This window comes from Chlorocebus sabaeus, chromosome 25, assembly GCF_047675955.1.
Source record: "Chlorocebus sabaeus isolate Y175 chromosome 25, mChlSab1.0.hap1, whole genome shotgun sequence".
Taxonomy (NCBI): domain Eukaryota; kingdom Metazoa; phylum Chordata; class Mammalia; order Primates; family Cercopithecidae; genus Chlorocebus; species Chlorocebus sabaeus.
The window spans coordinates 62,287,208-62,310,282 of record NC_132928.1 but is presented as its reverse complement, the minus strand read 5'-3'; the positions used below and the strand labels follow the sequence as shown (position 1 = coordinate 62,310,282).

General features: G+C 38.0%; 1 protein-coding gene across 4 annotated transcripts in view; it reads left to right on the top strand.

The window, feature by feature from the left end:
• The window catches only part of POU2F1 (POU class 2 homeobox 1), a 201,115-nt gene that overhangs the window by 105,734 nt on the left and 72,306 nt on the right, over positions 1 to 23,075 (top strand). For all 4 annotated transcript variants that reach the window (XM_007989659.3, XM_007989662.3, XM_073011818.1 and 1 more), the window contains exon 2: positions 1,649 to 1,714. In XM_007989659.3, the coding sequence (XP_007987850.1) occupies positions 1,649 to 1,714 (66 nt within the window). The remainder of the gene's footprint in view (positions 1 to 1,648; positions 1,715 to 23,075) is intronic.

Below are 23,075 nucleotides of genomic sequence, written 5' to 3'. Positions count from 1 at the left end.
TACATATGTGAGAAAACTGTTAACTCCTTTTATGAATGTTAACTGATTGATCATTTTTTCCACTTTCCTTTAAAATTCATTTAAAGGAAGCATTGAGCAGTATGGATGCTAATGGTATATTCTGTTACATTTATTGTGATCTCTGTTGACTTTCATGAGATTTTGGTTGTCATTCAGAAAGCTGATTTTTCACTAAGTTGTACACCTGTTCCTTTCAAACCTTAGTATGCTTTCAGATGATATTTAAATTTCTCTGGACAGTATGGAGAAGGAAGTTGTAGAACTGCCCTCATTTATGACCACAAACATATGAATTTTAACCCTTTGAACATCAGAAGACCAAACCAAAGTTATGACAGAACTGCCTTAGCCCATAAGACAAGCATCAGTTGCAGAAACTTACTGTATTAGAAAAGCTATTACACATCTTCTTGTTGGAAATGAAACTTATAAAAGAAAGACTCCTGATTTTTTTTCCTCATCTATTGTGCATGGGGATAATTCCACTGTGAAGAACATGGTTGAGAATTCTATCTAGTGATCATTTTGATTTCCTAGTTAGATGTTTAAGCAGATGACAAAATGGGCTCTTTGGACAAAAACACAATATAGTTTAAACATTTGTTCTCTGTTAATAACTAAAGTTAAATGAGTCTTAACTTATTTAACCACTAAATAAGTTAATGGGGGGAAAGGCAGAACTTATTTAACAGTAAACTTGTTGGATTATAAATATTCTAAGTTTGAGTTTACAGTAGTAGAATAAGAGATACATTTATGTATATTCCGTTTCTTACCCTTTCAAAGAGTTAGAAGGAAAGCAGAGTTCTTGTCTCTTCTCTTAATGTATTTTCTGGAATACCTAATATTGCTTGATGAAAACTTTTTACTGTGGAAATAAACCTTCATTAAATAGATAACCCAGAAATGATAAACTCAAATTAGCAGTTTCATTTAGGATATTGAGGTAGTATTACTTTAAGTGGGTGTGGTTGTGTTGCAGTTTTGAAATTATTAGGTATATCTGTTACGCCTTATGGTACAACTTCTTGTGCAGGTTTATAGTTGAGGTATGAATTTAATATGTTCTCACTTTGACTTGTTTAGTTTGGTTGGGGAGGGGAGTAAATTTGGAGATAATTTATCTTAGACGTGTTTTCTTTTAGTTCATAGGTTGAGTTACTGTCCCATCTATTATCAAGATTACCAGTGGGTTGTTTTAGTTATAATGAATGAATATCATTGCATATAGAAAAAGATACTTTATTTGGGAATAACATTATATTTTGTGAGGTGCTTCCCCCCTTTCCAGTTTTACTTCATGTTACAAAGCATTTATTCCTTTTACATATCAGACTTTCTAATTTTTTTCAGGTTACAGTTCTGCTGTCTTTCTTTGAAGAATCTTAAAATTCTTTAAAAAGAGTTTATTTGTGAATCCCTTCAGGGTCTGGGGAATTTTGAATTTTTTCCAGATAACCTTTTATTACACTTTCTAGTATTTTAGCCAGACATGTATACACTGGGTCTTCTTAAACTATATGACTATAACATTAGTTAACCCTTTTTTCTGCCACAGTTTTGCCTCCTCAATCCCATCTCCATCCCCAGTTTTTTAAAAACCTCATTCACCTCTGATTTATTGCAGACTCAAGAATGAACAATCCGTCAGAAACCAGTAAACCATCTATGGAGAGTGGAGATGGCAACACAGGTAAGAGTTTTCTGATCTACCTTTTAATTAACTCTAGTAGAGCACAAAGAAGAAATTTTCCACGTAACTAGGACTCGTATTTGGCAAACACAGACCAATTTGAGTATTGAGTTGTCAAATATGATTCAGTCCTTTAGGAACTGGGAGGGATTATGTGTGTTTAAGATTACCTAACTTCCTTCTGCAGGCAGCTTTGTTGTTTTGCTTCTGTCTATCAGACAAACTGTGCAGAAGTTAGGAAAATTGTCCTTTGGCTCAGATAGTTTTGGGTATGAAATATGGGTTTACCACTTACTACCTATGTGACTTTAGCCAATTTCCCCAATCTTTTTGAGACTTAATTTATTCAATTACAAAATGAGGATAATATATTTCAGGTCATTGTGAGTATTAAAGGAGATAATATATGTGGCATGTTAAGCAAAATGCCAGCTACACAGTAACCATTCAGTAAAATGTTATTTTTCTTACAGATGTTAATCAAAAGAGTAAATTTTATCTGCCCTACCTTTGATATAAATTATATTAAAAGTTATGATAGTGTCAGTAAGTAGTTATAAACACCCATTTCTAATACATTCTTTTATTTGGTAATTAAAAAAAATTATACTTCATTAAACCTTTTGTCAAGAGAAAATTATCATATAAATGAGAATACTGAGGCCCTGTGAGAGAAAGGTAAATCCGTAAAAGATGGTTTGTCTCCACGGCTCATACTCTTGAGCCAGTATATTGCTTAGAGGGTGTAAGACTATGTATCTTTATCATCTGCCAGAGATGATACAGGGACTTCCCCGCTTTCTGGTAAAGCCATAAATCAAAATATTAAACCAAATAAGAAGACAGTTATGGGCAAGGATTCACAGAAAGTACTTGCTTCTAAAAACTAGGTTTTTCACTTGCAGAGAGGGATCCCTTTTGACTTATCATTTTCAAAATGCTTGACTATGGGCAATGGTAAGAATGAGAGGCACTCTTAATTTGTGGTAAATGGCTGAGTTGGACTAATGTAGCAGTTTTCCTACCTACATGTCTTTTGCTGTAAACTGTCCCATACCTGGAGATGCTTATGTTAATCTCTCAACTGTACCTACCTCTTTATGTGAAACTGAGCTGTGGGACTTCCATGTTCACCCCTGTTGTATTTAACATACTTCATAGTACTCTTACTGAGGCTAGCCAAGTAAGACTTCTGTAGTATCTCTTGAGAAGGGAAAAGGCAGCATTGTATTCTGTCTGAATGGTCAGCCACAGTCTCCTTTTTGTTATTTCTCTGTCCCCTGTTTGGACTCCATCTTTCTTTCTTGTTTAGCACTGGTTCCTATGCCAGTGCCAGTGCTTCAGCCAGCTAGCTTAGGTGTGGGAAATGTTTGCAGAGAGAAATAGGGTAGCAGATCCCCGTGAGAGACTAGGGGGCGGGGTGGTGGGCAGGACACTTGTGCCTAAAGAATAGCTTCAAAGAAGAAACATATTTTTTTTCCCCCAAGGGAAGAGAAGCAGAATGATTGGAAAACACTGAAAATACTAATTACATCAGACTACATGGACATCCGTGTATCTACTTTTATGCTACTCCTGTAATAGCAGTTTCAGCAGTTACCATTTATTGAGCAACTACAACACCTTTTTTTTTTTTTTTTGAGATGGAGTTTTGCTCTTGTTGCCCAGGCTGGAGTGCAATGGTGCGGTCTCAGCTCACCGCAACGTCTGCCTCCCAGGTTCAAGTGATTCTCCTGCCTCAGCCTCCCGAGTAGCTGGAATTGCAGGCACCAGCCACCATGCCCAGCTAATTTTTTGTAGTTTAGTAGAGACGGGGTTTCACCATGTTGGCCAGGCTGGTCTTGAACTCTGTGTGCGTTACCTGATTTCAAGTTAAATTATTTTGACAAGTTAGATACCATTATTTCAAATTATAGGAAATTGAGGCACAAAGCCAGCCAGGAAATAAAGGCAGGTTTAGGATTTGCAGCCCACATGTAAGTTTCTCCATGAAGTGCAATAAAACAAAACTGAAAATTTAAGTAACACATATATGTCCAGACCTGTATAAGGTAAGTTCTGACTGGAGCACTTGTGGTAACAGTCTTGTGAATTTCTCGCCTTGTTTTAATATAAAATGTGTGGCAGACTGGTTCCTATCATAGACTTTGCATATTTACTTACCATGTTTGATATATTAGATATAAAATTACAGTTTATTTAGATAATTACATGCTTACAAATTGATTTTTATTTAAGCATATAACAAATGAATCTTCAGACTCTTGAATTGTTAGTTAACTATTCTTTTCTTGGTAGTTTATGAAAGCAAGTAAAATGTTTAAGGGAAAGAACCCTTAGCATTATAATAAAACTGAAGCCTCACAATTTCTGCATTCAGAATACGTTTGTGTAGATCATTTTTTTCTGAAATGTTTACAGTTGTAATAATTTTGATTTGTGAGACTTTAAGGAGAATGATATTATAAAATTATTTTAAGATTGTGTTGATACGTTAATTCTGTGCCTTTCTTTTGTCAGTGATTTATTTGAGAAGCAAAATCAAATGATGCACTTTTTGTCAAATATGTTTGCAGAAAATCTATAGTTTAGGTTTTTAAAAAATGTATTCAGTAAGTGTCTGTTCTATGTATAAAGTACTATAATCAGTGTTATTAGGATGTGCAATGCAAATAGATGAAATAACCCTCACTCTTTAAGGAGTTAACAATTCATTAAGAGATAAGAAAGATAAATAACTGATTCTGGATAGGTTATGGTAAATAATTCAAGAGGAGGTACAGAAAAGTGCCATAGTGGTGTTAATTAGGAGTTTCTTTGAGGAAATTTGAGTGTGTTTATAGGTCAGGTGGAAGGACCCATCAGGGAGCAAGAGAGTGGAGAAAGAAATACAATTAATTGAACCAAGGTAGGGCTGGAGGTCTAGGATCAGAAGTGCAGAATGAAGGGTTGACTCTGAACATGAAAAGAGACTACCCCGTGTCTCTAAAATTGGGAAGAAGCAGCAAATGTTATACAATAACGGAGAAAATTGAAGTGGAAGGGAGAAGCAAAACAGCAATAATTCACATCAGATTGCTTTATTTTTCTCATTAAAGTAGTTGAGGCGGTCATCTGAGAGGAAGGCAGGGATAATAGTAATAATAATGGCAGCAGCTGCTGTTTTTTGAATTCTTACTGTAGGTGTGTGGCTAGCCACTTTATTATATATACTTTATGTCATAATTGTTAAAGTACTCTTATAAGGTTAAGTGGATTTATAAAAAGGATTGATAAGCCTGTTGAGGGTCAGGCTCAAAGAAAATAAATGTATTAGCTTATTTAGCCAACATAGTTATACAGCTGATCCTTGAATAACATGGATTTGAGCTGCATGGCTCGACTTATATGCAAATATTTTTCATTAAATATGTTGGAATTTTTTTGAGATTTGCAACAATTTGGAAAAACTTACAAATGAATTGTGAAATATTTAGAAATATTGAAAAAAATAAAAGGCATGTAATTAATACATTAAATATATGTAGATAATATGCTGTTTTATCATTTATTACTGTGAAATACCACAAATCTATTAAAATTATAAAAACTTAAAATGTATCAGAACTTATGCATACAAACACTGGAAGATCACATACATGGCACCATTCACAGTCTAGATAAATAGAAACAAATGTAAACAATGCAGTATTAAATCATAATTGGATAAAATTAACTGCATTACCTACTATACTACTGTAATAATTTTGTAGCCACCTCTTGTTGCTATTGCAATGATCTCAAGTATTGTGAGTATCCATTTAAAATGCCATGTGACCCTAATCACGTCACAGTGAACAGTTCATCCAGTAAATTGGGTATTGTAGTAAAAAGTGATCTCTCTATGTTCTTGAGTATTTTGCATCCTGTTTAGTGCAATAACCTAAACCTTAAATAATGCCATAAGACTTATACAAAGTGCCACTGGTGGTGCTGGAAGTCCTCCCCAAAGCAGAGGCAAGTCATGACGGTACAGGAAAAATTTGAATGACTTGATGAGTACTACAGATTGAGGTCTGCAATTGCAGTTGCCCTCCATTTCAAGGTAAATAAATAAAGTGTAAGGCCCATTATTTAAAAAAAAGAAAAAAAAAGAAAAAAAGAAAAGGAAATTCCTGAAGCCTTCACTGCAGCTACACCAGCAGACATGAAAAGCTTGAACTTTTTGCTAAATACTTTTTTATTTCATTGAAAATACAGACCTGGTGCAGTAGCTCACGCCTGTAATCCCAGCAGTTTGGGAGGTCGAGGCGGGCAAATTGCTTGAGCCCAGGAGTTCGAGACCAGCATGGGCAATATGGTGAAACCCTGCCTCTACTAAAAGTATAAAAAATTAAGCTGGGTGCTGTGGCTCATGCCTGTAATCCCAGCACTTTGGGAGGCTGAGGTGGACAGATCACCTGAGGTCAGGAGTTTGAGACCAGCCTGACCAACATGGTGAAACCCCGTCTCTACTAAAAATACAAAAAAAATTAGCCAGGCGTGGTGTAGCTGTAATCCCAGCTACTTGGGAGGCTGAGGCAGGAGAATTGTTTGACCCTGGGAGGTGGAGGTTGCAGTGAGCCGAGACTGGGCCATTGCACTCCAATCTGGGCAACAAGAGCAAAACTCTTGTCTCAAAAAAAAAAAAAAAAAAAAGCCAGGTGTAGTGGTGCACACCTGTAGTCCCAGCTGGTTGGGGGAAGAGGTGGAAGAATCACTTGAGCTTGGGCAGCCAAGGATACAGTGAGCTGAGATCACACCACTGCAGTCCAGCCTGGGTGATAGAATGAGACCTTGTCTAAAAAAAAAGAAAAAAGAAAATGCAGCTTTTATGTGGGTGCAGGATTGCTATAAGAAAGACATACCTTTGGATTCTAATGTGATTTGAGAGGAAGCACAATCATTATATGACAACTTAAAAGGCAGGTGAAGGATCTAAAGCTGGAGAATTTAATGCCAGCAAAGGATGGTTTGATAATTTTAGAAAGATGTTTGACTTTAAAAATGTCAGGATGATGGAAGAAGCAGCTTCTGCCAAAGAAGAGGCAGCAGACCTCAAGTTCTCGGATGCCTTGGAGAAAATCAATGAAGGCTGTCTGTGGTGGCTCACACCTGCAATTGCACCATAGCTGGACCCCCATCTCTACCCACCCCCTGCCCCGCAAAAAAAAAAAAAAAAAAAAAAGATGAAAGAAGGAAAATCATTGAAGAGAAAGGATATCTGCCTGATCAGATTTTTAATGCAGACAAAAGTACCCTATTCTGAGAGGAAAAAAATGCCACAAAAGACATTTATTAGTAAGGAAAGACATGAAAGTGCACCAAGATTTAAAGCAGGAAGGAATAGGCTAACAGTACTGTTTTGTGCAGATACAATCAGGTTTATGATCAGGACAGCCCTATCTATATCCTATTAAAGACTGCTTTTTGCCTTCTTTTACAGCATGGACCCTTTTATGATATGGGCACTGAAACTAAAGCACATGGTGGAAGAAGGATTGGTAGCATATAGAAACATTTTTAGACAAATGAAAAAGCAAAAAAGTCAGAAATTGAAGTGTATTTCCATAAAGTTACACCAAGTGTGCCTGCCTCTCCTGCCTCCCCTTCCAGCTTTTTGTCTTCTGCCATTTCTGAGTCCGCAAGACCCCTCCTGTTCCTCCTCCTCAGCCTACTCAGCATGAAGACAAGGATGAAGATCTTTGTGATGATCCACTTTCACTTAATGAATAGTAAATATATTTTATCTCACTTAGGATTTTCTTTAGCTTACTTTACTGTAAGAATACAGTATATACTACATATACAAATATGTTTTAGTCAACTGTTTATGGTATCAGCAAGGCTTCTGGTCAACAGTAGGCTATTAGTATTTGAGTTTTGTGGGAGTCAGATGTTACATGCAGATTTTCAACTGTTTGTGGGGTTGACACCCATGACTCCGTTGTTCGGGGTTCAACTGTATAACCTTTCTGTAGCCTAGATCAGCAGTCCAAACTCAGGAATGAAGAAAATGGGACATTGAATTATTTTATCAAAATAATATCCTATCACCAAAAAAGAAGGAGACAGAAGGAAGTGGTAATATTTTTTATAACATAGTTGTTTGCACAAGGATACTTCCCTTGGGAAAGATGATATTTCCCCATTCCTCCCTGTCCTCAACCTTTGGTAAACTCTATTCTATGTTTTCAAGGTTATTCCATGTTGTAGCATATATCAAAATTTTATTTTTTTATGTGATATTCCATTGTGTGTATATACTACATTTTGTTTATGCATTCATCTGTTAATGGACAGCTGGATTGTTTTTACCATTTGGCTATTATGAATAATGTTGCAACGAACTTTGGTGTACAAGTATCTGTTTGAGTCCCAGTTTTCAATTATTTGGGATATATACCTAGGAGTAGAATTGCTGGGTAAAACAAAACACAAACTTATTATCTTACAGTTTGGGAGGTCAGAGTCCTAAAATTAGAGTGTTGTAAGTGCTTTATTTCTTCTGGAGGTACTATGGAAAGTCCATTTCCTTCTCTTTTCCAGCTTCTGGAGACCACCTGCACTCCTTGGCTTGTGGCCCCTTCCTCCATCTTCAAAGTCAAATATAGCATCGTCAAATCTGTTTACCTCCCTCCCTTTCCTGTCCCCCTCCTCCCCTCAACCCTGCTTCCATCATCATACTTCCTTCTCTAATTCTCCTGTCCCCATCTTTTCTTTGAAGGACACTTAACTATCCTGAACTTCATTCAATTTGCAAAATCCCTTTTGCTGTGTAAGGTAACAAATTCACAGCTTCCAGGGATTAGGATGATTATTAGGCCCATCTTTGATGGGCTGTTGTTCTGCTTTAGCACAAGATTTTTTCCTAAATTCAACCTTATCAACTCTATTTTAGATGATAGTTGGAAAAGTAAAAAAGTTGTTTAAAGTTTTACAAGGTTTGGTAGGAAAAACTGAAACAATTATTTTGATGTAAAGAAATATTGAGGGAAAAAGGAATATTGGACAAATATTAAAGTTTTGCTCGCTTTTAACTCAAAGGACAGACCTCTTTTATCAGAACTCCTGACAGATGGTTATCTGCCCTGTGCCTGGGTTCATGCACTGACACAGAACACAGTACTTCCTGATGTTACCTGTTCTCTGGTTATACAACTCTGTTCTCTACATTCTTTTGAATTTTGCCCTTAGGAGTTCCTCATCTTTTAAGAAATTAAAGCTCTTCTGGAAGTCACTGTCACATTTTAACTCTTTTCCATTCATTTGACAATTTATTACAAATTAATTTACTATAAAGTAGTAATTTATTATAAAACAATTTGGTATAATCATTTGTACTAGAATATGATGATAGTGGCTAGCATTTATTAAGTATTTACTCGATTTAAACATTTTACATAGATAATCTCATTTAATCCTTATAAAAACCTCATGAAACATTATTTTTCTTTTTTTTATAAATGAGGGTCTTTTTTTAATAAATAAGGGAGTTGAGGCTCAGAGATGTTTAGTCACTTGATGAAGGTCACACAGATGGCTATAAAAGGGAGCAAAACCATTCTTTTTTTTTTTTGAGATGGAGTTTCGCTCTTATTGCCCAGGCTGGCGTGCAATGGCACTATCTTGGCTCACTGCAACCTGCGCCTCCCGAGGTCAAGCAATTCTCCTGCCTCAGCCTCCCAAGTAGCTAGGTTTACAGGCATGCGCCACCATGCCTGACTAATTTTGTATTTTTAGTAGAGACGAGGTTTCTTCATGTTGGTCAGGCTGGTCTTCAAACTCCTAACCTCAGGTGATCTGCCCACCTTGGCTTCCCAAAGTGCTGGGATTAGAGGTATGAGCAACTGTACTCAGCCCAGAACCATTCTTTTACCCTTTGAGCTATGTTATTTCTTTTTTTTTGAGACATAGTCTCACTCTGTTGTCCAGGCTGGAGTGCACTGGTATGATCTCAGCTCACTGCAACCTCCGCCTCCTGGATTCATGCAGTTCTCCTGCCTCAGCCTCCCAAGTAGCCAGGATTACAGGTGTGCGCCGCCACGCTCAGCTAATTTTTGTATTTTTAATAGAGACTGGGTTTCACCATATTGGCCAAGCTGATCTTGAACTCCTGGCCTCAAGTGATCCACCTACCTTGGCCTCCTGCTGGGATTGTAGGCGTGAGCCACTATGCCTGGCCTGTCGTTTTTGTCTCCAGTGCGCAAGATACAGTACTAAGTAACATCAGTGAAGTTGAATAAAATACTGATTTTGTTCTCAATAAATTTTTCTTATAGAGAAAACATACATGAAAATGTAATATAACAGAAATCGAGAAGATTCATGAGAAGTATATGTGAACCCATGAGAATTCAGTATAGGGGAAAAGTATTTCTAGCTGGGAGGATGAGAGAAGGCTTTGGAGAAGGTGGAACTGAAATTGTATCTTACAGGCTGGGTAGGGTTTAAATCATTATGATGCTAGGCAATATATGTTCAGTATGAAGAAACAGTCAAAAATGAGATGGAGGAAGAACTCTGTCCTAAATGTCTCTAATTCCTTTACAAGCTTTCCATGATGTCATCTGATTTCTAGATCCTTTATCTTTTAGTCATTCACAGAATTAGACAGTATTCCAGTTCTTCAGACTCCATTGCAGCCATTACAATTACCTTTTGCTTATTATTATCTTTGAAAACTTACCTTTGGCTTATTATAATTTTTTTTATAATGAAGGTAAAAAGGATATATATTTAAATACTATATTTTAATATAAATGTTAATATATTTCATAAGATTTTCTGATTTGTAATGTGAAAAATTGTTTTCTTTAAAGCAGCTGACTCATCTGTTGTAATGAATTTACAGTCAGTCAACTGTCTTTTTTCATCTGAATTATGATAGATAGATCCAAAGCGTCCCTATCCTTTCCTTTTTCACTTGCTTTTTTCATTTGAATTGAAAGGGGAGAGTTCCCTGACTCCCCTTGCAGGACACGCGACAGGGAGTGGCTTGTATGTTTGGCTGCCACACCCTCAAACCTCTTAGAGGAAGGGGAGCATACAGACTGGCAGGTGCAGGAGTTGGTAAGCACTTTTTGGGCTCCGGCCACATGGTAGTGTCTAGGGGTGGGTGTCTGCAACTCCTGAAGCCCAAGTGGGCACTCGTTTCAGTGCACTCTTTTTAGCCTTGCCATCCACAGACAGCTTAAGTGTTAGCTCAGTGATCCTCTCGGTACCCAAGTCCTTGTGTGGCATCCAGGAAGAATCAGGTCACACGTGGACTTGAAGGATGAATTCAGGGGTTTTGTTGAGTGATGGAGGTGGCTCTTAGCAGGATGGTTGGGGAGCTGGAAGGCGAATGGAATGGGAAGATGATCTTTCCCTGGAATTTGGCCATCCAGCGGCTGATACATCCTCTTCGACCGCCGCCAGCTGAATTCCTCCCAACATTCAGACATTCCTTCTTTTCTCACTGCCGCACTATTCTGCTGTTCTTCTGCTCTACTGTTCATGTCCTCTGGAGCCCGGGGTCTGGGGGTTATATGGAGACACGATAGCAGGGCATGGCAGGCCAAAAGGCAACTTTTGGGTGCAAAAATGGAATGCTTGTTCCCATTTAGGACCACAGGTTTCCAGCCTTGAGGGTGGGGCCTTTGCTGGGGAACCACCCTCTTCTACCCGGTATTTCCGTCTCCTGTTCATATCAAAATGATTTTTCCCCAGGATAATATCACTATATTTCAGGCAAATGAGAAGTCAAAAGGAATTTATTAATGTAACCTAATACATGTAAATACAATAGCATTTTTGGAATACTATTTATGGACTAGTATTCCAAAAATATTGTCATCCAAAGCTCCTAGTAACCAGTGATGTTATTAATTCTATGGGATTTACTAGTGCTATGGCTGGTATTAGGACATTATATTCATAAAAGAGCATGATCAGATATCATTTCCTCTAAGATTGAGAGAATCCTGAAAGACCAGGATACCAGTGAATATACTTACTGTTCTTCATAGTAATCTAACAACTTGATGCCTTGAACCAGCACTAGTTTTGGAAATAATTTCCAGATAAAATACCAGTGTTTTCCAGAGAAGCCTCAAAACAGGCCTCAATATAGTTCTTGTTAAACCAGAATGGAGCATTTACAAATTTCAGACACTTAAGGATTATTTTCCTTTTGAACTTACGTTTATCCAGAAGCCATTTTTAATACTTACTGCTTTTATTATTATTTTAAAATTTATTACATATTTTATTGTGTAGACTACATTCTGCACTGGCCAAGACGCTCTTATAAGCCTGAGAGTAGAAATACTGATTTTTTTTTTTGGAGTACCTTCATAGCAGATTTTTAATTAGTGGGTCATTGAAAGTGGCTGAAGCATTTCCAGAGAGCCTCAGGAGCTCAGTGAGGGATCTTGGTGGTTTAGGAGGAAATATCAAACACCTATAGGAAAGATAGACCTGCCTCTAGTGTTTGATTTGATAGATGTCAGTTATAGGATATGGCGTCTACAAGAATCTGATCAGTACATATTAAGAAACTTGCCCTGGCTCTGCCCACTGGTGCACATGGGGATTTTAAAACTTTAGGTCAGGGGTCGGGGTCAAGGGGAAGAAGGGTGCTATAATTACTGAAGCTGTGAGAATAGGAAGTGACATCTGAATTAAGATTATACTTTTGTTAAATGACTGAATGAGCAATTGATCTTTTTGCCATGAGATAACCCAGTAACAAATTTAGAATTTTAAAGGTAGTATCCATTTTTGTTCATTACTAATAGAAATGCAGAACAGTAAAGAGAGGATTTGTTTCTAAAATGCTGCTTTACGCACAGATTATTAGAGATTGTCTATAATTTTCTCCCTTAGAGAGCAGCTTAGTTTTATGTCGTGTTACTTTTTTCATTTTTTTCTAACAGATATTAAAGAATTTTTGGTATAAAAGAATTTTCCAGCCATATTATACTTTACATCTTGCTTGAAGCCAAAAACTAGACTCCATTATTCTTTCAATTAGATCCATTATATAGCATCCTGGCCTAGAGCAGTGGCAATAGAAGCTAGGGGTCAAATTTAATGAGCCGTTGAAGGGAAGAGGAGAAGAGATTGAGAGGGAGTTTTTTTTCCGTTTTTTTTTTTTGTTGTTGTTGTTGTTGTTGTTTTTAAAGGAAGGAAGGAAAGGGAGTAATTTAAAATGAATACTTGTATTTGCCTCGGGGCTGGAAGAGATGTGATACCATCCTCTGAGTAGGAACTGTACTGTTGGGGAGTAGACTTGACAATGAGGTGATGAAACATTTCAGTTCTGAAAATGTTGTACTTGGGGTGCCTTCTGGTGCTTGCAGGTGAAGATGTGGGCAACTGAAGATAGAGATAGGTTCCTGAGGAGTGGTGTAAGGTCCTTAACAGGGAGATGTTTAGGAGAGAGATGCTGGGAGGAGAGTGGAATCAGCCGAGAGGACCAAGGACGGAGCTCTTCTGCGGTATTGAAAGGGCTGGCAGAGGAAGAAGAGTCCATGCCTTTGTTGTCCAGTAGAATGGACACTGACTGCATGTGGCTCTTTAAATTTAAATTAAATTAAATTAATTCAATTCTTCAATCATACTAACCGCATTTCTAGTGTTCAGTAGCCACGTGTAGTTAGTGGCTACTATATTGGCCAGTACATATAATAGAACATTTCCATTATCACAGAAAGGTCTATTGGACAGTGCTTAAGTAGACTAAGAAATAACAACCGTGGAGATCAGATGTGAATCAGACCAGTGAGCTCATGGAGTTAGCATTCAGTGTGGTCAAGTCCTGCCATAGGAGCCTTAAAATGTGACCCTTGAGTTTGACAATTAGTAGTTACTGGGGGCCTTTTAACAATTTTAGTTAAGTGATTTGGAAAGAAATTGCTATGGTTAAGAAAGTGAATGGTTGTGTAAAGGGAATGATAAATGTAGGCAACTCTTTTAATGGAAGCTGTATATGGGGCTATGTATCATAGTGGTTAAGAGCTCAGACCCTGAAATCAAACCACATGGATTTATATCCTGCTCCTTTCACTTGTTAGTTGTGTTACCTTGGGCAAGTTACTTTTTTCATGTCAGAGTTTTTCTTAGCTGTAAGATGGAGATAAGCAATAATCCATCTAATAGTATTGATGTATACACGGAAAGCAAGTAGATATATGGGTCGGTCCATTCACCATCAGTGTTAGCTATCTATTAGGAGGAAGGGGGGGATGATAGAGAAGGAAAGAATGGGAGGGGAGGTTAGAAGGGCCTCCTAGTGAAGCAGTTTGAATATGTTTAGATGCTAAGGGAGAAGAGCCAGTGTAGGAGGGCAGTTGCAAAGAAAGAACAGATGATGCAGCCATAAAAAGGAATGAGATCATGTCCTTTGCAGGAACATGAATGAAGCTGGAAGCCATCATCCTCAGCAAACTAACACAGGAACAGAAAACAAAACACCACATTTTCTCACGCCTAAGTGGGAGTTGAACAATGAGAACACATGGACACAGGGAAGGGAACATCACACACCAGGGGTGAGGGTGAGGGGAGGGAACTTAGAGGATGGGTCAGTAGGTGCAGCAAACCACAGTGGTACACGTGTACCTATGTAAGAAACCTGCATGTTCTATGTATCTCAGAACTTAAAGTAAATAAATAAGAAAGAACAGATAAATCAGGGATCCAGTTTTGAGGAAAGGGAAGGTGTTGGGTTTCAGAGCACCTGGTGGCTGAAGTAGCCTAAAGTAGAAGATTCCTTTTTTTGCTGTTTTTTAAGTGAGAAATGGGAGAGTGAAGGAGGTAAAGACAGATTCAGAGAGTAAATTTTTAGGTAGAAGGGAATGTAAGAAAGCAGTCTAGAGAGGATTAGGAACAGTCAATTAGGGATTTCTTTGTGATACAGGGGAAACAAAACTGGGAATAGAATGCAATAAAGAAGTCTAGGATTAAAATAAACAATATCAGCAGGATTTGTAGCCAAGTGTCATAATCCAAGCTAGGAACGCTGACATCAGATAAACTCAGAAGGTAAGCATTCATTGTGTTTCTGAGGAAGACAGGAAGCTGCTACCAATTAACTGGCTCACATCTTACAGGGAAAGAGGAGCAAGGGAGCCTCTGACTAGGTTGAGAGGCGGAACAGAGGTGGAGCAAGGTCAATGTTTGGTAATTTTCTCCACCAACAAAAATATTAATAAGATTTTAGGATATTAAAATAAAGTCTTTCTGTTTTCTTGGTCTTCAAATATATTTCATTTATGTTCAATATTTAAGTTATTTGAAAGAAAAACAGTCTCAACAGCTGGTAAGTCATAAGACATTTATTTTTCTACAATTAAGAAGAAAGTTAAGAGCCTGGAACAGTGGCTCACACCTGTAACCCCAGCATTTTGGGACACTAAGGCATGAGGATTCCTTGAGCCCAGGAGTTCAAGACTAGCCTGACCAACATAGTAAGACCCCCATCTCTACAAAAAAAAAATAATAATAAACTTAAAAAAATAATTAACTGGGCATGGTGGCACATGCCTGTGGTCCCAGCTACTTGGGAGGCTAAGGGAGGAGGATCGCTTGAATCTAGGAGGTCAAGGCTGCAGTGAACCATGATTGCGCCCCTGCACTCCAGCCTTGGCGACAGAGTGAGACCCTGGATGTTTTTTAAGGAAAAGAATAATGTTAATGAAAATCTGTTTTAACTGAGTCTTTCATCCAGATAGACTTAACAATTTAACAGCCACCTATAGAAATCTTGTCATGCATCACTGATAATGCATTCATATCTAAGGTGATGTGTAAAAATAATTTTAAAAATACACAACTATTATTAGGAAGTAAAGGATATACAGTCCAATCGTTACCGTCAAGTACAATCACTGTGGAAATTTTTAGCAGATAGGTAATACCCATCCATTCTATACATCATCAGTCCCCAACCTTTTTGGCGTCGGTGACTGGTTTCATAGAAGACAGTTTTTCCACGGACGGGGGATAGGGGATGGTGTGAGGGATGAAACTGTTTCACCTCACATCATCAGGCATTAGATTCTCATAAGGAGTGCACCACCTAGATCCTGCACATACACAGTTCACATCAAGGTTCACGTGCCTGTGAGAATCTAGTGCCACCACTGATCTAACAGGAGGCAGTGCTCAGGCAATAGCGCTCGCTTGCCCACCACTCACCTCCTGCTGTGCAGCCTGTTCCTAGCAGGCCACAGACTGGCACTGGTCTTCAACCCAGGGGTTGGGGACCCCTGTTATAGATGATCTGTGTCATGAATTTTGATTATGCTTCTTACTTTTGTGGTGGCTTAGAATCTTTCTGTGGTTTTGTTTCTGTGATAAGTGATTCTCTTTCGGGATTTCCATTATCCCAGATTCTTCCCATTTTATGACTGCTCAAGATGGAAGAAACGTTCTTCACACAAACACGCTAAAAAATGAGTAGTAGCTAAGTTTTCCTAAAAGATCTTTTAGCTATTATTTATGTCCTGTGGTTGCTTGACTTTCTGTGAACTTTGTTTGGAATTTGTCCTTGCTTATCAAGGTGATGTAGTGACGGGCACAGATATTGTCATAATTTCCTATAGGGTGTCTGAAATTTAGGCTATTGGTAATTTTGCCTCAACTGCCTTAAATTTACTTGTAAATAGAAATATGTGAATAGTGTACTTTTCCTCTTTATTATGTAGGTTTAATTGAAGTAGTATGATTTTCATTACACATTAAAATGTAGTATAGTACTGTCTAAAATATAACTGCTGGGTGATGAAAAATAGCTTCACAAACTCATGTTCTAAAATCTCTCAGGCCCTCGTTCAAGAAATTGTTAATCTTATTTTCATGTGCAGTTCCAACAGGGGTGCATTTCATAACAGATAATCAGCAGCCATTTATACAGATGAGGCTGGCTGCTCTAGGAAAGTAAGCCAATAGAGCAGAAACTCTCAGATTTATACCAGAACTGCAGAGTCTTTTATTTTCTTTTTTAGATTGAGGTGAAATGCGTAACATAAAATTAACTATTTTAAAATGAACAATTCAGTGGCATTTAGTGTATTCACAGTGTTGTGCAGCTACCACTGTGTCCGGTTCCAAAACATTTTCATCAACGCCAAAGGAAACGCTATACCCCTTAAGTAGTTGCTGTCCATTTTCCCCTCTCCGCAGTCCCTGACAACCACCAATCTATAGTGTGTCTCTATCAATTTATCTATTCTAGGTATTTCATATAAATGGAGTCATACGGTATGTGACCTTTTGTGTATGGGCTTCTTTAACTGAGTATAATGTTTTCAAGTTTCATACATGTGGGGCCGGGCACAGTGGCTCAAGCCTGTAATCCCAGCACTTTGGGAGGCCGAGACAGGTGGATCACAAGGTCAGGAGATCGAGACCATCCTGGCTAACACAGTGAAACCCCACCTCTACTAAAAAATGCAAACAACTAGCCGGGCGAGCTGGCGGGCGCCTGTAGTCCCAGCTACTCAGGAGGCTGAGGCGGGAGAATGGCGTGAACCCGGGAGGCGGAGCTTGCAGTGAGCTGAGATCCCCCCACTGCACTCCAGCCTGGGCCACAGAGCGAGACTCCATCTCAAAAAAAAAAAAAAAAAAAGGTTCATACATGTAATAGCATATTATCGGTACTTATTCCTTTTATGGCTGAATGATATTCCATCATATGGATATACCACAATTTGTTGGTGTCCCTTTGTCTCTTGATGGACATTTGGGTTGTTTCCATTCTCTTTGGCTCTTGTGAATAATGCTGCTGTGAACATTTATGTACGTGGACTTGTTTGAGTACTTGTTTTCATTTATTTTGGGTATATAGTCATGCATAACATCAGGGATACATTCTGAGAAATGCACCATTGTATGAACATCATAGAGTATGTTTCCCAAACCAATATGATATAGCCTATGACACACCTAAGCTATATGATATAGCCTTTTTCTCCTAGGCTACTAATCTGTACAGTTAGTATACTGAATACTGTATGCAATTGTAACACAATGGTATTTGTGTATCTAAGCATAGCAAATGTACAGTAAAAATAGACTATTATAATCATATGGTTCTATTGTTGCAGATGGAAATGTCTTTATATGGTACATGACTGTATGTCTAGCAGTGAAGTTGCTGCGTCCACTTTTTGGTGGTCCTTCAAATAGTTAAACATGGAATTACCGCCAAACTTTTTTCCATAGCAGCTGAACCATTTTATATTTCCACAACCAATGTACAAGGATTCCAGTTTCTCTGCATCACTGCCAACACTTATTTTCTTTTTTAAAAAAATTACAGCCATTTTAATGGGATTAGATAATACACTTTAAAAAGTAGCAACAACTCTTCATTTTCCCCAGGAAATAATAATAAAAACTGAAACTGCCTTCTTTTTTCCAACGTTTTTGTGTATTTTCCTCGCTCTTATGGTCAAAATATCTTGTAATAATGAGATGAGAATGGGCAATAATAAATTGTGTTTACATCTAAGCAGTTAGATGTTTGACTTCTCACCTTGGTTGTTTGTGCCTTATTCTCTTGCCCTGAACCAGCTGTATCACCTCATTTCTCCTACATCTTAGCCACACTGAATCTCTCAAAACTCTTTGTACTTTTCTTAGAGCAAGTAAGTGTTCTGCTTTGCTTGGCTTGAGGGCAGCGACAGTACCTTATTCTTTTTTGTGTTCTACCTTCCACTTTTTTTAGATACTGCTTTTCATAGGTTTTTTTTTTTTTTTATACTGCTTGTCTTTTGTATTACTTATTTACTTGTCTGCCACCCAAACCTAACTGTGAGCTCCTTGTGGTATGGGAATATGACTTACCTTTGTAACCCTAGGACCTAACAGAGTATTTAAAATTGTTAAAATTCTTAGATTTTATTGTTTAACTTGGCCATGATGTCTTCTACTTTTGGTATAGAAATGCCTGGTATTTTCATCCCTCACTCAACCTTTTCCAATTAATTCCATCTCATCCTCTTTAAGATTCATAGGAAATGTTGTCTCCAGGAAGCTTCCCTGGTATTGCCTTCTCCCTTTCCCCTTAAAGTCTCCTTTGTCAAGTTCTTGTCAGTAGCCTATGTGGTGTCTGTTTGACACTTTGCATGTTGTATATATATTTTTATGAATATGGAATTCATAAATGCATTACCTGTGCATCCCAACCAGACTCGCTGTCCCTTTTCCCCTTTATTTTCCATAGCATTTATTTCTATCTGATACTCAATATTTTTTCATTTTTATTATCCATTTCCTAACTAGAATGTAAGCTCCATGAAGGACATTATTTTTGTCTCTCCACTGCTGTATCTCTTGACACCTGGAACAGTGCTTGCTACACAGTATATGCTCAATAAGTATTTTTGAATGAATTAATCAATTAACGAATAGGCCCGAGAACTGCTTAAGAGCAAGGACTGTGGTATAATCATTTTTATAACCTCAGCATCTGGAATATCAATTCTCAATAAATATTTATTGAATGCAGCATTGATTTTTACAGTAGGGTCTTTTGCTATATGACATTCCTGGTTCTCATTTGTTGTTGTTGTTTATTCCTAAATAATAATATAAAAATAGAAAATGCACATAAGCAAACATAATTTTTTTTTTCCAAAATAGGAGATGATTCAGTCATAAGTCTTGTGTAATAGGCATAATAATTTTATCCAAAGCCATTTCTTATAAAGGTAAAACTGTTCATTCAAGGGAAGAGGAATTTCTGGATTGTAAACATGAACACATCAATCGACTAAGATTTAAGAAAACAGTGGAATATTTTTATATTCATATTTCAAGTCGTCATTGCTTTGGAGTAGATTAAAAATAAAGATTGTATAGGGTTTCAGGTGAGTTTTGATTCACAAGAAAAGATTACATACACATCAAGTTAGATTAAGTTTCCAATAAGCCAATGATACTAAGTATTATTGGGAAGCAAAGTCATTTCAGAACAGGTGTACTATGCTTAATGTAGTTTCCCTTGCCCCCTGCAAGTAGGGTCATATCAGATCAGAGAATAAAAAGAGCACCTTGCCTTTTTACATATTCAGGATTTTGTTCTCCATTGAGAATGAATCTTTTTTGTTCTTTTGTTGGAAATCGGCTATTTACAAATATTTTCCAGGGTTCCAGAAAATTCAGTTCTCTGCAGCCAACTTTCTTACTCTGATTTAATTCTATTTTGTCATCCGTGTGATTCTGATACTTGGTCTGAGACCTGTAGTAACAAATTATTTCCATGCATTCAGCTAAAGAACCTGGGGAACTGACATTGCAAAAGACAGATTTTTTTCTTTTTAAAGTGTCATGATTTCCTTCAGATGTAGTTGGGTCCTGAACAGATGAGGCAGGAGAATTGCTTGAACCCGAGAGGTAGAGGTTGCAGTGAGCCAAGATCTTGCCACTGCACTTCAGCCTGGGCGACAGAGCAAGACTCCTTTTCAAAAAAAAGAAAAAGAAAATGTATTATCTGTGTTAGGCTGGGCATGGTGGCTCACGCCTGTAATCCCAGCACTTTGGGAGGCCGAGGCGGGCGGATCACCTGAGGTCGGGAGTTCGAGACCAGCTTGACCAACATGGAGAAACCCCGTCTCTACTAAAAATACAAAATTAGCCAGGCATGGTGGTGCATGCCTGTAATCTCCACTACTCGGGAGGCTGAGGCAGGAGAATCGCTTGAACCCAGGAGGCCAAGGTTGCAGTCAGCCGAGATCATGCCGTTGTACTCCAGCCTGGGCAACAAAAGCGAAACTCCGTCTCAAAAAAAAAGTATTATCTGTGTTTTAATTTCTGGGCTTGAAGGATTAATGTTAGCCAGACATGGTGGCTCACACCTGTAATCCCAGCACTTTGGGAGGCTGAGGTGGGTGGATCACCTAAGGTCAGGACTTCTAGACCAGCCAGGCCAACATGGTGAAACCCCATCCCTACTAAAAATACAAAAAATTAGCCGGGTGTAGTGGCACGTGCCTGTAATCCCAGCTCCTCAGGAGGCTGAGACAGGAGAATCGCTTGAACCTGGGAGGCGGAGGTTGCAGTGAGCTGAAATTGTGCCACTGCACTCCATCTTGGGCAACAAGAGTGAAACTCTGTCTCAAACAAAAAACAAAATTAACTGGACATGGTGGCACATGCCTGTAATCTCAGCTACTTGGGAGGCTCAGGCAGGAGAATCACTTGAACTTGGGAGGCGGAGGTTGCAATGAGCCGAGATCGCGCCACTGCACTCCAGCCTGGTCAACAAGAACAAAACACCGTCTTTAAAAAAAAGAAAAGAAACTATTAATGTTATATCTTAAGTAATAATTAAACATCCTAAGAAAAACTAGATTTTATAGGAGTTAAGATTTGGGAATTATTATTTGTAGTTAGGCTGGCCCTTAAAGTCTTCTTGAAGGAAGTAGATTCCAGGCTGGATGTTGCATAATGACTTGGACTTTCAGAGCTAGAGAGGAGGGTGAAAGATATCTGCATTTTCATCCTATTTGAGGGTTTCACCTTAGCTTTCTCCCTGACTCTCCTCTCCTCCCTCCCACCTCTTCTTTTCTCCTTCTTTCCCTAATGTGTTATGTTTCCTCTCTCATTTATACATTTTAAAATTAATGTTCATACGATATAGATTTCCATTCTCATTTGTGGAGGAATGACAACAGGAATAAGATAAAGGAGAGGACTGTCCTCCCACCGTAAAAATAAGTGCACACCTGGGCAGAATTCAAACAGCAGAAATGTGTCTCTTTTAAGAGACTGGAGAGACACATCACTGTGGAGATGACACTGAAGGATAAATTGAAAGGATGCCCATTTGAGGAAAATTTTAGCAATAAAAATTTAAACTGTTATCACAACTTAATGGTAATACTCATCATGGTACAGAATTTGAAAAACAGAATAATGTATTCACTATTAACATTTTGATGCATTTCCTGTTTGCAGACATTTTTTGACAGAGTTCTCCTTTATAAAATGTAGTATTTCTTGTGGGCTATAAAATTTGATTTGATTCTTTTTTAAAAACTTTATTTTAATGTAAAAGAAATATAGTTGAAGTAGCTAGCTGTGAGGTAGATACCAAAGGCCCAGAATTCTACTACTTTATCATCTTATGTCCCCTTATGAGCCTGATCATGGCCTCAATTACTCATTTATCACTTAGTTAATATTTGTGAATGAGCGTTGAATTGGAGTCCTTGGTCATTGGATGGTTTAGTAGAAAGAGCAATTGGGAGAGGGCTGGGGGCAGGGTTGCTAGACAGATCCATGGAAGGTTTGGAATTTCAGTCCGAGCTCCGTTACTACCCAGCTTGGTTATTTCAGTGTAAGTCTTTCTGTATATTAGAAAAAATTTCTTATTTGTAGAACAAGGAGCTTGGTTAGTTCTTTTTAATGTCCCTTTCAGCTTTACCATTTCCAAAATATGAAATAAATAGAATCATATGGATGTACCCTTTGAATCTGACTGCTTTTACTTAGTAGAGTGGGCTTGAGATTCATATTCATCTGTGTCATGTGTACTTTAGCTCAATTTTATTTCTTCCCTCACTCCCAAAAAATGTTGAGGAAGTATCAAATGTGTTTTCATAGTAAGAAGGTTTAGATTATTGCTTTTGGGTTAGAGAGATGGGAAACATGAAAGAAAGTAGCATTTGAGCTGAGCACTGAAAGACATTTAAATGCCTGAATCCGGTGCAAAGCTGAGTAATATGAACTGTTCATGAAGGGAAGAAACCTTTGCTTATTTGACCCTTGACTGCTGGCTATGAAGAGAGAAACAGAACTTTCTGGGAGATGAGGACTCTCCAATGCTTGAAGTTAATACAAATCTAACTGTCTCTCAGCTGGGTCTTCCCTGTGACTGGTGCTAACCTTGGATTCACCTCTAATTTATTCCCTGTCACATTTTTCATTGCATATTTCCAATCTTTTTTATTTCTGTTTTGCTCTTTCGTTTTCTGAAAATATCTGCCTTTTGATTACTGAAAAAATTGTAGTTGTCTGAGTTGAGCCTCAACACCTCCTTCTTCAATACTTTACATTTTTCTGTTTTTACCTACCTTCTCCTTTTCTTTTGCATCTAACAAAGAAATATCTCTCTTTCCCCCTACCCACCTCCATTATTTGAATTGTAGTCTTCTCATACCTTTCAGGTTCCTGCCCTATCTTTTAACCTGCTATTGTTCTTACCTCTTCAGCATATTCCTTCCCACAGACTCTTTCAGTCTTTAAGTTTGCTTAGGTTTCATCAACCTCCAGTCTTTCCTTCCACCCTATCTACCCCTTTAAATTATCATCCTCACACTGTCCCACCAATACCTGACTTATGAAAGAA